The 12500-nt window shown below is 47.5% G+C and overlaps 1 protein-coding gene across 9 annotated transcripts in view; it reads right to left on the bottom strand.

Moving 5' to 3' along the window:
- LOC126577992 (serine-rich adhesin for platelets-like) overlaps positions 1 to 12500 on the bottom strand; it is a 16877-nt gene that overhangs the window by 1697 nt on the left and 2680 nt on the right. For 5 of the 9 annotated variants that reach the window (XM_050240128.1, XM_050240126.1, XM_050240127.1 and 2 more), the window contains exons 2-9: positions 8714 to 9105; positions 7235 to 7479; positions 5573 to 5698; positions 5253 to 5377; positions 2332 to 5169; positions 1355 to 1642; positions 658 to 801; positions 1 to 247 (exon numbers count right to left, since the gene is read on the bottom strand). The exon at positions 1 to 247 is cut by the window's left edge and continues 1697 nt beyond it. In XM_050240128.1, coding sequence (XP_050096085.1) covers positions 1 to 247; positions 658 to 801; positions 1355 to 1642; positions 2332 to 5169; positions 5253 to 5377; positions 5573 to 5698; positions 7235 to 7479; positions 8714 to 8760 — 4060 coding nt within the window. In that variant the 5' untranslated portion in view covers positions 8761 to 9105. The remainder of the gene's footprint in view (positions 248 to 657; positions 802 to 1354; positions 1643 to 2331; positions 5170 to 5252; positions 5378 to 5572; positions 5699 to 7234; positions 7480 to 8713; positions 9106 to 12500) is intronic. The other 4 variants (XM_050240130.1, XM_050240131.1, XM_050240132.1 and 1 more) reach the window with 3 other exon arrangements.

The raw sequence follows: 12500 nt of genomic DNA, 5'->3' as shown, positions 1-12500 counted from the left end.
GTGCAGCTCCACTCGCAGGCGCGCTGTTGTTCGTCACTGAGCCGAAGGATGATCCAGTGGCACCATTAAGTTTCGTACCGGCTGCGGTGCCGCTTCCATTCACATCGTCGATATTGTTGCCATGTCTCGGTCCGGCTGTCGACGGTAGCGTGGGTGCGGTGGCAAAGGATTGTACATTGTTCGCTACACTTTGACTATCTACACGATATAGGCTGCCTCTAGAGCTAGCGGATGAGGATGAGAGGCTCTACACACGCGGGCACATACAGGACAACGCACGCGGCACACGTTCCGTATACATGGAAGGAATGAAAGAGGTATCATGAAATGAAAAGAAAAGTAAAAAAAAGGAGAAAACACCGAAAAGAAAGAAAGAAGATATGAGTATCCAAAATTCAAAATCGTAGAGGAAAGTCATGTACAACTGGATTATAATCGCTGATCGATGAGCTATTGAATCTAATCGCATGAATGTGAAGAAACAGCTAATTGAATCTATGCTAAACCGACTGAATAAGAGCCCTTAGAGCTACTCATCATTGCGGGCACTAGGATTGGATGGTTCTTACAATTCCGTTTAGGGTTCTCCACACTACACGATTCATCACAACGTTTAATACTACGAATAATACTCATGCTCACACTGATTGTACTTACATTGACGGACTCGTTGTCCGAATCCGGCTGCTTTCGGTGCGTGTTGTAGCTGAAGTATCCGGACGAAGGTCTTACTAGCCCGAGCCGAGACGTCTTTGCTAAGCCACCGCTGCTGCTAGCTGTGCGCATTTGAACACCGGAAAGCTAGCGAAAGGTGAGCAATTGAATGTACATGCGACGCGGGAAGAGATAGAAAGGGGGACAGAGCATGAACAATGGGCGGTTTGCTTGGGATCGCGGATGTTAGTGGCATTTTGTTTTAGTACATTTTTGGGCATTTCGGACCTTGTGTAACGGGCGCGCGGTTTCAAACAATGCACAATACATTAAAGGAATCATTTAGGGTCCTGAGTATGATAAGAGATTTGTAAAGGATCTTCAGCCATGAACAATCCGTTTTGATCCAAACAATTAAGCATGAAACAACAAATCGTAACAATTGACACCAGTTTGTGTAACGTACAATACTTTAGCAACAGAAGTAGCAAAGGGATTAAGCAATAAGAAGACAGAATAGTAATAGTCCACAACCGTGAAGGAATCGTAGAACCGAAGCGGAAGGTTATTGGAAACTGTTCCCAAGTTAGCTTCTCGATCCTAGAAATAGTAGCCGAAAGGTCCTTAACCAAATAAAGCAGACAGGGAATTACAGGGGAAGCGCAACGTAAGAACACTATGAATACAAACAAACACGTACAGGGCTGGTGGTAGTAGCGGTCAGTGTTGCAGTTGCGTTAGCCACAGCCCCAGCAGTACCGGTGGTGCCGCTGTTGTGCGGGAATTGGTTCGATCGCACCAGCGGCAAGCTGGTACGCCCCGTGATTCCCCCCATGACTGCGGTTCCTCCGGGCAATCCTGCTACTCCAGCTCCTGTTCCTGCTCCTGCTCCTGCTGCTGCTGCCGCCGCTGTTGCTGCGGTCCTCGTGCCCGATGATAACTGTTGTGGTTGCATCGAGGCAAGCACCCTTGATGTGTTACTTTTCAGCTACAAAACAGGTGACCGGAGCGATAAATTAGTGTTAGTGCACACAGGAATACACACACGCACACAAACACACTCAGAGGACAGCTCCTCGAACTACGTTTTCATGGCAAGTAAGCCAGGGCGCCAACCAAACGGATGGTTCCAGTGGCAAAGCCATTTACATCTGCATCTGCACCCATGGACCGAACATGAGGGGATGCATAAATAATTCTAGGCGATCGTTTACACCTGGATGATTTTAAAACAGTTTGAAACTACCAACAGGCGGGCATCTCGTTGGAATGGAGTGTGCAGCTTGAACACACGATTCGAACAAATGGTTGCGAATGAATGATGTGATTTCATGTACCTCAACCATGTGCACAGTGATTTGGGTTTGCGAAATGGAAAGAGATAGACATGTGTATGATACAGATGATAAATGCACAAGTCTTCTCAAGCACAACAGCTCGCAATGCGTTTGATTTATCGGCCACCATAACATGAAACACAAAACAGAGAGGCAAACAAGAGGGAAAAAAAAACAAATGCCACAAAAAACATGCAGAGAAGACATAAACAATGGATCGAGATTGAAAAGTGTTGACGAATGATGATGATTGAAAGTGACTATTGGTTCTCGAATGGTGGTAACATCATGCGACTAGAGTCTAATATCCGTTCCGCCTGGCTAAGGATGAGTGACTTACCTCGGTGTTGCTAGAATTATGCTTCAGCTTAAGCTGCAGCGCAGAGGAACCATGCACTTTGGATAGGTTGCTGCTGGAGCCACCGTAACCTGTGCTGTTGCCGGCCGGGGCGAAGCTAAGACTGTGGTAGGACTTGGATTTCGTTCCCATAGGTGACTTCAGCGTGGGGGCCTGCTGTTGTTGCTGTTTGGCCTGCAGCTGGGACGAAAGTTGAGCCTTCTGTAGACCTGAATACTGAGCGTAACGGCCAGTGCCGATGAGACCACCGCTTCCTCCGCCTAGCTTCGAAATGGCCGATAAGCGCGATGCTTGCGAATGCTGCTGCTGCTGCTGTTGGTGTAGCTGTTGCTGCTGCTCCAAACTATCAGTCGAACTAGCCTTGGTGCCGAGCGGAAGTGACAGATCCTTGCGCAGGGATCCAACCGCTCCTCCCCCAATCCCGCTTGGTAAGCCAGTGTAATAACGCGGCTTTGAGAGACCGGTACGGCCTGTTGACTGCATCACCGGTTGCACGATTGCCTGCGGCTTTTTAAATACGTCCTGGCCTGCTTCCTGTAGCATCCCTACCCCTCCTGTTCCATCAGTCTTCATCATTTGCTGATTGCTAGCTCCTAATCTCGTTCCTGTTCCCATTCTCTGTGAATTGTGATCCACGCGACTAAAGGCACTACTGTTGCTGGTACTGTTGTTGGGGGAAGATTGTAGGAACTCGTGGCTACCGGGGAGTTCGGGTTCCGTTGACTGGTCAGCGTCCGGCAGTATCGCCACTGGTAGATCATCCTCTTTCTTTTTGATGATGCGTATTGTCTTGAATCGATCTCGATTCTTGCGATCGTATGTCTCTGCCTCGGCGCCAGTAGAGACGCGATCCGATTCGGTAGCACAACCGGTCTCACCACCATCACCATTGCCATTTTCTCCATTCGACAGAGTGATTGTCGAATTGAATTGCTTTTGTTCTGGCTGCTGCTGCATGTGCTGACTGAGGTTAAGGTCCTCGTTGTATCTACTTCTACGATTGAGCAGTCTTTCACTTCCGCTCGATGATGACATACCGGAGCTTTTGGTCATCGAATCCACTAGCTTATTGTCGAGCGGTGTGGTTGCGGTGGCGTTCGCGCTTCCATCACCCGCCTCCAACTGATGCAACTTTCGCTTCATCTCGTCCTGCTGCTGCTTTTCGAGATTGATTCGCGAGTGGCGTTTCTTGATGTTGTCCAGCGACTGGCGCAGCTTATCGCTTTCATCCGTCCGGCGCACGTCCGCCGTCAGCGAGTTGAGCATCTCGTCAAAGTCAACTCCACTGTGTTCGCTTTCGAGAATGGATTTTTCAAACTCCTCGAAATGCTGCAGCGAGATACGCTTCTCGGCATCCAGAAAGTTCGACGGATCAGCTATCCTACCGTTGGTGGTTCCCGGAGTGCGACGAATTTGAACATCGAAATCATCCGTCTCACCCGCCTCACCCTCACTCTGCAGCTCTTGCTCGATGTTACGACTCCTCCGAACGACGGTGCTGCGTTTGGCATCACCTGTGCGAACCGGGGGGGTTTGTGGGAATAGTTCGCCGTCCATCGGATCGGGCGGAGTGATGAGAGAAACGTCGAAGTCTAGCAGATCGTTCTCTGATCCTCCAGCAGCACCGCGTTGCGATGACCCGTGGAATGGTGTCGATTGAACCAACATTCGGTTATCGTTGGCTGGTACCACCGCCGGTCGAATGGGACTAATCAATTCCGTATCGAGTTCCTCCTCAGTGGTCGAAAACTGTTCGCGTGGACGACGCTTGAACGTACGACCAAATGGCATCTTATACTCGGGAGCAACCGGTGGATCCAACGTTAGATCGAGTAATCGACCATTGTTTTCACTTTGCGGTGTATCGATCACTTTCGGTTTCGCGACAAAGGTTGCATTGGCAGCCACACTTCCACCAGTAACGCCACCGAGCTGCTCATCACCTACGATGCCAAAGGTACTGTTCATAACGGTGTGCTTGACTGAAGCGGGAATATCGTGGGACGTTTGCTCCCCTTCCACTGCTCTGTTGTCCACATTCGGCAATGCCTCGAACGTTTGGTTGATCGACGTTCTTGGCTTACGGTAGGTGTTAAAGTTCCTGGGTCGTCGCTTATCGTAGGTACCACCGTTGAGGAGGCCCGTGACATGCTCTTCCATAATATCGTCGGGTGCTACTGGCAACTGGAACGTTTCGTTTGCTTTTCTGCCATCGTTGGATACTACTGTCATTGTAGAGCCCAATACAAGCGTCGTGTTGGCTGACGACGCACCACCATTCACCCCCGGCGATTCGGTGTCGTCGAATGAAGGTTTTCCGGAGCCAATCTGGCGGCTGTTGCCCGAAGCTCCTGATCCGGTACCGCCACCACTCTCATAGGAGTTTTGCATCGTGCTCACACCCGATACGCTTTCAATCGCATTGAGATCCGTCCGGGAGATGTTGCAGTCTTTAGTGAGCGTGCTTTCTTCGTCGAGGCACAGATTCTCCAGCCGTTGCCGATCTTCCATCACATTGTACAGGCTGTAACCGTTGTAGTTGGCGCCAGTGACAACACCGGTGGTCTCGTTAACCAGATCGGCGTCGGATGCGTTAAGCAAACAACCGACGCTACTAAAGTCACCGCTTGTGATCAAACTATTGGTGAACTTCTCATTGGCCGAGAACTCCATCGAGTTCATTATCGAGCAGGGTGGCGAAACGTCGTTCAACAAGCTGCGCTGCATCATTAGCCGACTGCCGGTGGCCGAGTTGACCAACGATGGAGTTACTGGACCACCGATCTGGACATTCAGTAGCGGTGATGCGTTTGGCGGCAACTAGGTTAGTTGAGGAAATGAAAAGTTTCAATTAATTAAATGCTCCAACTCGTTGACAACTGGTGCGCGGTCGGTCAACTTACCTCATGCTGACTTACGCCAGGAGAAGATGTAGTTGCTGCCTCACTGGACGCCGTGCTGCTTTGCAGCCATGTGGATTCCAGTTTCTTCCTGGGTCTGACGAACGTCCGAGTGTCGTATTTGAGACCTACGAAAAGAAAAATTACGAATTACTTATCTTGGAAGTAGTACTTGAATGTCAGTGAAGGTAGAATACGGATGATTCATGCACTTGGCCAATTTAATCTCATTCGCCTTTAGTTTAGCATTTACAATATTGATAGTCATTGGGACAATGATTGGTTAGATGATTTTCGTGCAATTCGGTAACGCAATTACTTACTCGAACTGTGCATACTCTGGAGTGCGTCACGCGTTCGGTTATCAATATCGTCCGGTAACAATTGCTGTTGCTTGTCGTCTTCAGTCACAATCTCGCGCCAAGGGTATGCGTTCGAGAGTGCATGTTCTGAATCATATAAAACCAAAACGTTTACAATTGGCATCGTTTGGTGGCACACTAGCGACGCAACACACTGCGTGTTCATGTTCTGAGCTAGATGCCTATCAGGCAACAGGAAGAACAGTTTCCAGAAACATCATTGGCTTTTTTAGCTTGAGCAAGAGTTGCTTTTGAATCTTTTTCCGTGTAAACCTTGCATCAAGTGAGCCTAACGCCAGTTACAGTGATAATCATGCTCATCAAAGCCTTTACTGCAGATATGCGAAGGCCATTTCTATCATCTCACGTCCTATGTTCGTATCCCGTTGTCGCGGAAGCACCCTGGTTGGAACGATTAGAACTGTTCCATCTGACCAATCAACGATCACTCCGATGTAAGCTATAATTGATTGGTTCTTTTAAAAGGAAAACTCCTATTTTGGAAACGTTCTCGCTATCTCTCGCCGCGGGCCGAGGAGGTAAAATCAATCAGCGAATGGCAATCGCGATATCCTAACTTGGCTATCGAACGCGCTGCTACCGGTTAGCGGTTGTTAGAACGGAAGTGGAATATAGCGGAACCAGCAGCTGTGTGTCACACCCCACACACCTTTCTTGACGCCAATCGATCGAAATGGCAATGGAATGCGCGCTGTTGAAACACGCTGTATCTAAACACGATCGCTCGTCGTTCGATCGGTCTCCGTCAGCATTGCAATACACGCGAGCTACCGTCTGGAGTAGGGCGGATTGCATTTTTGTTATTTTCGCTTTATGTCAGCGCAACAATGGCGAAGGAAGGCGCGCTCAGGGGAGTTTAATGGGAGAACCCACCATCCAAAAGGTTGATGTGGCGTGGGAAGCTGCACTTCCAAATACTGGTTTGTCACCCCGGTCCCCTGGCAAATAGTCAAGCCGGTTCTCGGCCGGCGGCAAAAGTGTTTCGTTGTTCTGTCCCATGGTGGCTTCTTGACCGCCAGGGTGATCACTTTCACGTAAGGGAAACGTCAAGCAAACGCCTTACCGGCGACACACATGCAAATAGGGATTCTGAAACATTGGTCATGTATTGTGTTGTGGACAGCAAATCTTTGAATACGACGAGTGACAAATGGCAGCGAGTTGTTGTCCTTCAGAGACACCGGGCCCCACAGTGGATGGCCGATGGTGTGGTGGTGAGCGAAAGCAATCCACAAAACGCCTTCATACCGTGGCACGCCGTTGACTAGCATAGTTAAGCACCACAGCTAGGACTGACGCCATCATCATCGCGGCCTTCGTGAGAGAGTCAATCGTTCACGCAAAGGCGTTTGGCAAGCACATGTGTAGTTCAGGTTATGCTCGCCGCAATAACGAGAGAGAGAGATGCTGTTGATGTAATGCAGTTTGCGATCATATGGGTTTGGAATTGATAAAAAGAAAAAGTTTTCTCATAATACCAACCATAAAATGCAGTGTAACTTTTTGTTCAAACAAGAAATAACGTTTTCATTAAACAGTCCCTTGATAAAAAGTACTTTTTCCCTGGTTAATTCTGTTTTAACACAAATCAGTAATAGTTACCTTGTTTCTGGCTGATGCCGCTATCGTTGCTCACGTGCGAGAGGTTGATGACGGTGCGGTTGTTGCTGGTGTTGCTGCTGTTGTTGCTACTGATGGTAGTGACACTGTTGTTGAAGCTGTTACCACTGGTGCTGTTGTTGAAGGTGGCATCCGCTGCTTTCTTCAGAGCCCCGTTGCCACGCGATTCCCATTGTTTTAGAATGGCGAACACCTCTGCTTCCTCAATCCATTCCGATTCGAGACAGCTGTTGATCCGCGACGCAGGTGGAGCAGCAGAAACGAAAAGAACGAAAAAGACAGATCAGTTATGGGACGAATGAAATCCAAATGCACCTCATAGAAAACCTTAGTTCCCACCCAGTTCCATATCAATGAGGTGCGTGCCTGTCATTGATAGCCAGTATGTGTATGTGATTCACGAAACTGGAAACATACTGTGCAACCGTGCGGCATTTGTGCAGCGTGGAACTGGAACGAACCAGATCACTGCCAAACTAACGGATTTCATAAAATTATGAGAGCAATCTGGGGCTGCATGCCGACCCGAAACATAAATCATTATTTGGAAACCAGCGCTCATTTATTGTTTTTTTGTTCCAATTCAAATTGATGGATTGATGGTTCAATTATATGCGAACGATCCATTGAAACACCATCCCGCGATCAACATGAACGATCAATCGAAAGCATCAACGAGTGGCTATATCATTATGCGATCGAAACATATCATTAATCAACTAAGTCAATTTACAACCAACCGTCCTAACGATGGCTACAGTATCAAGCTCCTGTTATTCAATTAGAAACAATAATGAATAAGTTGCTAGCGACATTCTTCATCGCTTTCCGTAACCAAATAAATCGTTTCTTTGCTCTCGCAGTAAGAAAATTAAACGAGCGTGTCGCTACGCATAAATAGAGACACACCATTTTGCTTTGTCTTCCAAATGAAGTTTGCGAGTAACGCCCAAGCAATTCATTCAACAATGTGCCCAGCCCTAGCTTCTCCTCCTTTGCAAATTGAGTCATTTTGCTGGCACGGGGAAGCAAAAGCGTACGCGAACCACGCTGCATTCCATATGAATGTTGCTGTTGTCTCGTGTACATAATGCGTCTTCTTTTCCAGCTGATACACTCGACCGATTCCACGCGAATCCAGCTGCGACCCCAGACGCCACTTTATTCGACGCGGAAGTTGGCGAAGCTGCCGTCGGTCATTGGCGAAGATCGACGTTCGCAGTAAAAAGTAACAAGGTATGGTCGCGGTTCCACTTGATTGCTTACTTGCCAACCGATAATCGATTGTTGTCTACAACGACTCCAGGCAAGCCCATGAAAAGAATAAATTCACCACTTCTCCTTCATAGCTGTGCGATTGCTGTTTGACAATTCTAAATTATTTTATGACACGCTCATTGCCACGCGTAGCGGAGCTATCGTAAAAAGAAATTAAAAAAGAATTTTCTTAACTGTTCTTACCTTTCGGGGATCAACTCGTCCGTAATGAGACAGTCAATGGAATCCATGGTAATGGTGAGGAGGGATTCGGTCGCGATCCAAGGGGTCCGTTGGAAGAGATAGAACGACGCGTCGACGGTGTCACTTAACGGAAGCTATCATCGCCCGGCACCACTGATCGATCTTGATCGCACTTCCGTTCGCACATACGCATCAGCCAAAAACTCCGCGTGCACACCACACTCCTTAATGAAGACGATTTAAACCAAAATTTTCAAATTCAATTCCTTCTAGTCCCGTTTTTTGCCTGACACTGTCACAGCGACAATTGGAACGAACGTTGCTTCTTTGCATAAATGGTGCAAGCTGTTCATGTAAAGCGCTAGTTCTTGTTCAAAAGAAAAAGTGTTTATCTGAAATGTTTGATGAAAGGAAAAATTATAACATAACGTTTAAAGGAAGTCTGAGAAAGTTTACTGCGCCGCCAGGCGAAAGGTGGCCCCTTTAATGCTGAAAAACAGTTTAGCACATGTTTGAAAAGGTTGGTTTCCAGCGAACGCGATGTAGAAACTGGTGAGTGAAAAGTAAAAGTTTTCCCAAATGAAGCCATGCTGTTCAAATTTTCTGTTTTACTCGGTCAGCCGATCGACAAACGCGATCGAATCGATCAATTAGATATTGTGCGTTGATTCGCCTGCCACGAAGGTGGGTAACGGCCGTTTGCATATACACACGGCGGTGTGTACGATCGAGCCAACTAGCAGTAAAGTCGTAAAGGAAATTAAAACGGAAGCGTTATGCGTTGCATCCCATACCGTACGCGCCTTTACCGTTTTGGTTTTTCATACCCTTTTAGACTCAATGGAATGGACCTACCGTGACCGCCAACAACGGACGTGTCCACCACGCAGTGGGGTTTCTGACGATATACTGTGTCTTCCGGTATATCCGGGGTTTGCACGTGCAAAGAAACAGTCTTAGAGAGTTTCTTATAAAACAGTAAACACAATTTTGCGGAATAAAAATTTCCGTTAGGTAAATTGAAAAGCCTTTACAGAATAATGTGATGCCTGCGCGGCGTATCACTTGGTCCTCTTTGCTAAGTATTATTAAATAATAATCGCACGATTCCATGCGGAAGGACGCTCGCTAAGGGACTGCAATCATTGAGTATTTGATTGGATGTGTGAGGAAGGTCGTCAAGATAAGCCAGGCGGTGCGATAAGAAATCATGTGCTTGCGAAAGGTCTAGGGATAAGCGTTTACTTCACCCTGTTGATAATGAAGGTGACTAACTTGGACTATGATTCAAGCTGTAACGTCAAGCGGCGGTGATATGAACGAAGGAAATCATTTTTTCTACGGCTGAATGTCGATGACCGTTCATACTAAATTAATTTCATGTTTTTGGAGCACCCTACCCACGCACATCTGGCTATGACGCGTGATATCCAGAATCAACGAATAATTTACAGTTTCTTGTCTTCAACAGACCAGCACCCGCATCCGATGATCTCAACTGACCGGGTACCGATCCTCCAAAAAGGTTAAACTAAATACTGCCAGACATGCTGCTACCGCCCAACATGCCTGTCAGCGTCAGGCTTTTGGAATGTTTTTTTGCAAGGTTTTGCTGCTATATCTTGGGATGTAGACACTGCTACTTGAAAGCTAACAATACCTAGGCAGGGGGTTACTAGCATTTGAACTCACTGTCGGTTACCCGAAACCCACCTACGCACGAGATACAGCTACAACAATATTTATTGTTTCATAAGTTTTTGCGTGAGACACCTTCTCGGTAACATATAGGAATTTTGTTTCTACTTTCGATGATATTGAGGTACTTCCTCCAACTGTTCCATTTCACCAGCTCACAGCGACAGAGAAAGAGAGAGAAAGTACCTAACCTTAGACCGTAATGAAACCGCGAAGCTCGCCTGGGCGGTCTCTATGACACTAAACAGCCGACCGACATCATCATGACTCGTTCACCGGGCCATAAAGGGAAAACGTCTGTGGAAAATGCTTCCCAAGGGCCTTCCACACCAAAATGGCTGGCGACCGAAAGGAGATAAAAAAAAAGCAAAACAAAGAACAACCAATTTTCATGCCAACCAAGTTCAACACCGTGGCGGCAACATCCCCAGTGTCAGGTCAGGTCAGCGAAACACATTCGAAGCGACCTTATGTGTATCTCGATGGCTGCACCGTACAGCGCAGCAAACAAGGAGTCTCATGTCGGGTGCACTCTAGAGGCTCTTCTTTCGGTGATCGTATCGGAATGTTTATATTGATTTTCCTTGTGTTCCTGTTGTGTGTTTGCATTTTAATTTTCACCATAATTTTCCTACCCTTTCTAAACAGTTGTGCAGGATAAAAGGAAATTAACGGTCATTTAAAGGAAATAAGTGAAACTTGAAATGCATGGCGGTACGAGTGATCGAACGTCCGCAATGCCGTAGTAGCCGTTGCATCAGAGCGGAATCCCCGCTGGTTGCTATGGTTGAATTAGTAGATCGTTGCGGCTATCGCATCGTGTGTCTAGCGGTGCGATAAAAATTCTCATCCCCGGCTCTCCCGACAGAACAGACGAGGCCGACCATCGTTTCGTGCTCGTCGTTCCATAGTGTTGCATGCCGGGGTGTCTTGGCGTGAAACAACCTAGCAAACGCAGCGTACTTCGTGTTGCTCTAAGGCCATTTTGTTTCTTGACTCCTGTGATGGGAACCATGTCCCAATCACACGCTGGACGGTCAGGAAAAAACGAATCCATCATCATTCAGCTGATCCCACGTAAGTGCTACATAGTTTACAAACAAAAAAAAAAGTGTTGAAAAATACTCCTACATTGCATCGTTTGCACAGATTTGGACAACCAAATACCTTGGACAGTGGGAATAGGTGTCTTCTTATGGGAAAACAGTAGACAGACACCGCAGGCACACGTCATTAGGTTTGCCCGAAATCCACCGCAGCAGGAAGTCCGTGGTGTGAGACGGAAAAGCAAGGGAAAATCGCTTCTCAGCATAACGAGCAGCTTTCGTTGCAGCAAAATATGGCACTGCCATCACATACACCCCGCGGATGGACCGGTACCTCTCGTACCGGTTGTCCGGTAAAACAGCGACGATGAAATAAAACCGAATTCGTTTCACCTTTTTTTAAGGCACCGAATAGCGCACTTGCGGACTCGCGCGACACTAGATTCGCCTAGACAAGCGCCAGCGAAGTCGTAGTATCGGCCAGTAAAGCAAGAACTGCTCCGTAAAGAAGGCCTTTTCGTGTCGGTTGGCGGCTTTGCTTCCATTATTGCGGGAACCATACACTGATGGTAGTAAATGGAAGGAATGGGCGAACGATTGGAGTCGGTGTTTGGTTATTTTTAGGCTCTAGCTCTCTCGCTCTTGTCGACTCATTTTACTACTTCGGTTCCCTGCACTTACTTGTCCCTAATGCTGCTGCGATGGTGCTGAGGTGCTTGAGACCTCTCTGTCTGGTAACCTATCTATGCACACGGTCCACTGCTTGCATGCATACCGCGCCACGTGAATGACAGGCAAACCATAAATTCAAACTGTGTGGTACAATCGTAGCATGTTCTACTACTTGAGCTCCCGAGAGTTGTACAGAATTTGAGCGGTTGTTTTGCGCCTCGTTTGACAATATCAATAAAACATTCGCATCGCTTTGCAATAATTCTGGATTACGTGAACGAGATAAATTAAAACGGGAATGGAATTCTACCGTGCTGGGCTTCTGCCAACCCTATCCTACGGTGTTCAGCCAGCCCCATCGGGAGGGATGG

Source organism: Anopheles aquasalis, chromosome 3 (genome assembly GCF_943734665.1).
Source record: "Anopheles aquasalis chromosome 3, idAnoAquaMG_Q_19, whole genome shotgun sequence".
Lineage (NCBI taxonomy): Eukaryota > Metazoa > Arthropoda > Insecta > Diptera > Culicidae > Anopheles > Anopheles aquasalis.
The sequence above is the reverse complement of the archived record's forward strand: the minus strand, read 5'-3'. Positions and strand labels throughout refer to the sequence as shown.